The 2,788-nt window shown below is 45.9% G+C and overlaps 1 protein-coding gene across 1 annotated transcript in view; it reads right to left on the minus strand.

Moving 5' to 3' along the window:
* The window catches only part of PICALM (phosphatidylinositol binding clathrin assembly protein), a 70,246-nt gene extending 69,753 nt beyond the window's left edge, over nt 1–493 (minus strand). Inside the window, exon 1 of the mRNA XM_072398631.1 lies at nt 120–493. Coding sequence (XP_072254732.1) covers nt 120–249 — 130 coding nt within the window. The 5' untranslated portion in view covers nt 250–493. The remainder of the gene's footprint in view (nt 1–119) is intronic.
* Between the last annotated feature and the right edge of the window lie 2,295 nt (nt 494–2,788).

Here is a 2,788-nt window from a genome sequence, read left to right on the forward strand (position 1 = left end):
CTCGGTGATCACACATAATGCAATGTTTGGTCCCTAGTGAGGATCCTGGTGTACACGTGTAATGTTCGGGCCCCCAGGGTCCCCTCAGGTATCCCAGACCCCTTCCCACACACACTTACAGTCCAGGTGCTTCTTCTTGGGGCCCATGACCTCGTGGGTTGTGGCCTTGCACACGGTTTTGGAGACGGCGGATCCGGTGACACTGTGTTGGGCCGCCGTGATGCGGTCGGTGATGCTCTGGCCGGACATGGCGGCGGCGGCTCGGGGTTAGGACGATTGGGGGGGGGGGGGTCCCGGGGAGAGAGGATCAGGCCTGGAAGGGATCCGGTGTGATCAGACCAGCCGCACACCCGAGCATGGAGGAGGAACGACGGATCCCTACCGCCGCTATTCCCGGCACTGGCAGCCGCCGTACAGGTGACACAGAACGGGGAGCTGGAGGAAAATGGCGGCTCGGCTCCACCTCGGATCCGTGAGCGAGAGCCCGGCGGCGTCACGTGACTGAGGGGCGGGAACTTTCCGGACGAGGCGGGGCGTTCCAGAGAACGCTGCTGCGTAAGACGAGGGGGCGTTTCCTGGGTGGGATTCAGGTGGGAATCCCGCTGAGTGGGCGGGGCTATACCTACAGTACTGACACGCCCACATTCTATCACATGACACCTCTTATAAAACCAGACAATGGAGAGATCCTTAAAAACAAAACCTCCAGCACTAACATAACCTATTTGTATCTATTGCTAGCTCTTCTTTTACAAATGATGGCTGTCATTCTAAACCCAAATCTTCAGTATTAGTGGATGAGGCTAAAAAAACCTTTCCTGACTTTACTAGCTACATGCTTGTTGAGGCTGTGGCTCTTATTAATATAGTCAGGTAAGTATTGTATATAGAAGGGTAGGTAGAAGCCTCCAAAGTTCTCTTTATATAGATTTCCTAAACTTTTTCTCCACCAGATCCATCATTTAGAAGATGACCGTGAATACCAGCACCAGAATTATTCCTTTCTCACTGGCCTGGGTGTGGTGATACCTAACATAAGCGATCATTACTTTATAATGTTCGTTGGTAGGTGAGGGCTTATATAAAAATACTTTATAAACTTTTCTTTATAACTTTGCATAAGGTGGTGAGAAGTTTGACCCGCTGGTAAGTATATTGAGTTCCTGTTCATACGGCCGGGAGGTGTCCATGCACGTATAGAGAAACTCATTGTGCTGGTGCCCAATCAAAATGGCGGAGAACCACTAGGTCACTAGTACAGGGACCAATCAGGTGCTGCCTTGGATGGGGCGGCCAGGGTTCAACAGCTCTGAACCCCAAAAAATGTTCAAAGCTGAGCAAATCCGGGTTTATGTAAGCTCTTCAGGGCAGGGTCCTTTCCTCCTGTCTGTATTCGCCTGTCATTTGCAACCCCTATTAATGTACAGCGCTGCGTAATATGTTGGCGCTATATAAATACTGTTTAATAATAATAATTAAATTTCACAGGAGAGATCAATGAATGTTTGTTGGCTGAACTACCATTGTGCTACATCCTCACCCCGTCCATGGAGGTCCCGGCACCAGGTTGGACACATGGCCACACAAAGGAACTTTTAAGGTGATCCGAACCTTAAAGTGGAACTTTCAGCAAACAAAACTAAAAGAAAATAAAATAACACACCCGTGTTTGCTCTAGGCACTCCAGTTTTATCCTACATCCCAAAAATAACAAAAATACCCCTCACATTGTGGTAATGACATAGGACTATTATTAATATTATTAAACAGGATTTATATAGTGCCAACATATTACACAGTGCTGTACATTATATAGGGACTATGGTAGGGACATTAGATTGAGGGACAGCTAATGACATGACTATGGATCTTGTACATCGCTGCGCAATATGTAGGCGCTATATCAATATTGTGTAATAATACAGCCTAGTTGTAGTTTACACTTTCCTCTGCCATCATTCTTAATGACCCGTTGGGTCTTAATATAGACACCAATCCAGTTTGATAGAATTTGTCCCTCATACCCTGGATGTGTAAGAGCTGGGTTCAATGGCTCTAAGCATTGTGTAGCCCAAAAGAATAGTAAGACGGGGCACATTGTCCTTGATTGCCAGCACCAGGCAGGATGTTAGTATTGCAGTGTACTACAAACTTGTCATTGAGCTGCTATTATGCAGTCACCCCATTGGATCCCTCAAACATGGGCCACGCATTATTCAAACACCAATATTTGTTTCCTAATCCATGATTGGGCCTGTCCTGGATCACATTACTGGCCAATTTAACTACCTATAATATTTATTCATCAATGTCCATCTTATAGTTAGAGTCACTCTTTAAAAATTCGGTTGGGTGCCCTTTATTGGTTGGTGTAGCTTCACTCCATAGAATGTGACATCTGGCTGGGGTCCTGGGTAGAGAACGTAAGACTGTGGTGGGAGAAGTCTGCAGATATCTCTCAAGGAAGAAGTTCCCCACCTTCTAGATTGTAAGCTCTTCTGGGCAGGGTCCTATCCTCCTCCTGTGTACCCCTATATAATGTACAGCACTGCGTAATGTGTTGGCGCTATATAAATCCTGTTTAATAATAATAATAATAATAATAATCAGGAGACACTTATATCAGTGAATGATAGACTATTCCCTACCTGGGGGAGCACATCGATTCTTGCATGCTCCTGGGGAGTTGGAGTCTCTCATTATGGAGTTAATTACTCAAATTCAGTCTACAAAGAAGAACCCGAAAATGTCTAAAGTGCTATGCCAATGATTGAAGTTTAACACTGAA

The sequence above is a fragment of the Pyxicephalus adspersus genome, chromosome 1, assembly GCF_032062135.1.
Source record: "Pyxicephalus adspersus chromosome 1, UCB_Pads_2.0, whole genome shotgun sequence".
NCBI classification, from domain to species: domain Eukaryota; kingdom Metazoa; phylum Chordata; class Amphibia; order Anura; family Pyxicephalidae; genus Pyxicephalus; species Pyxicephalus adspersus.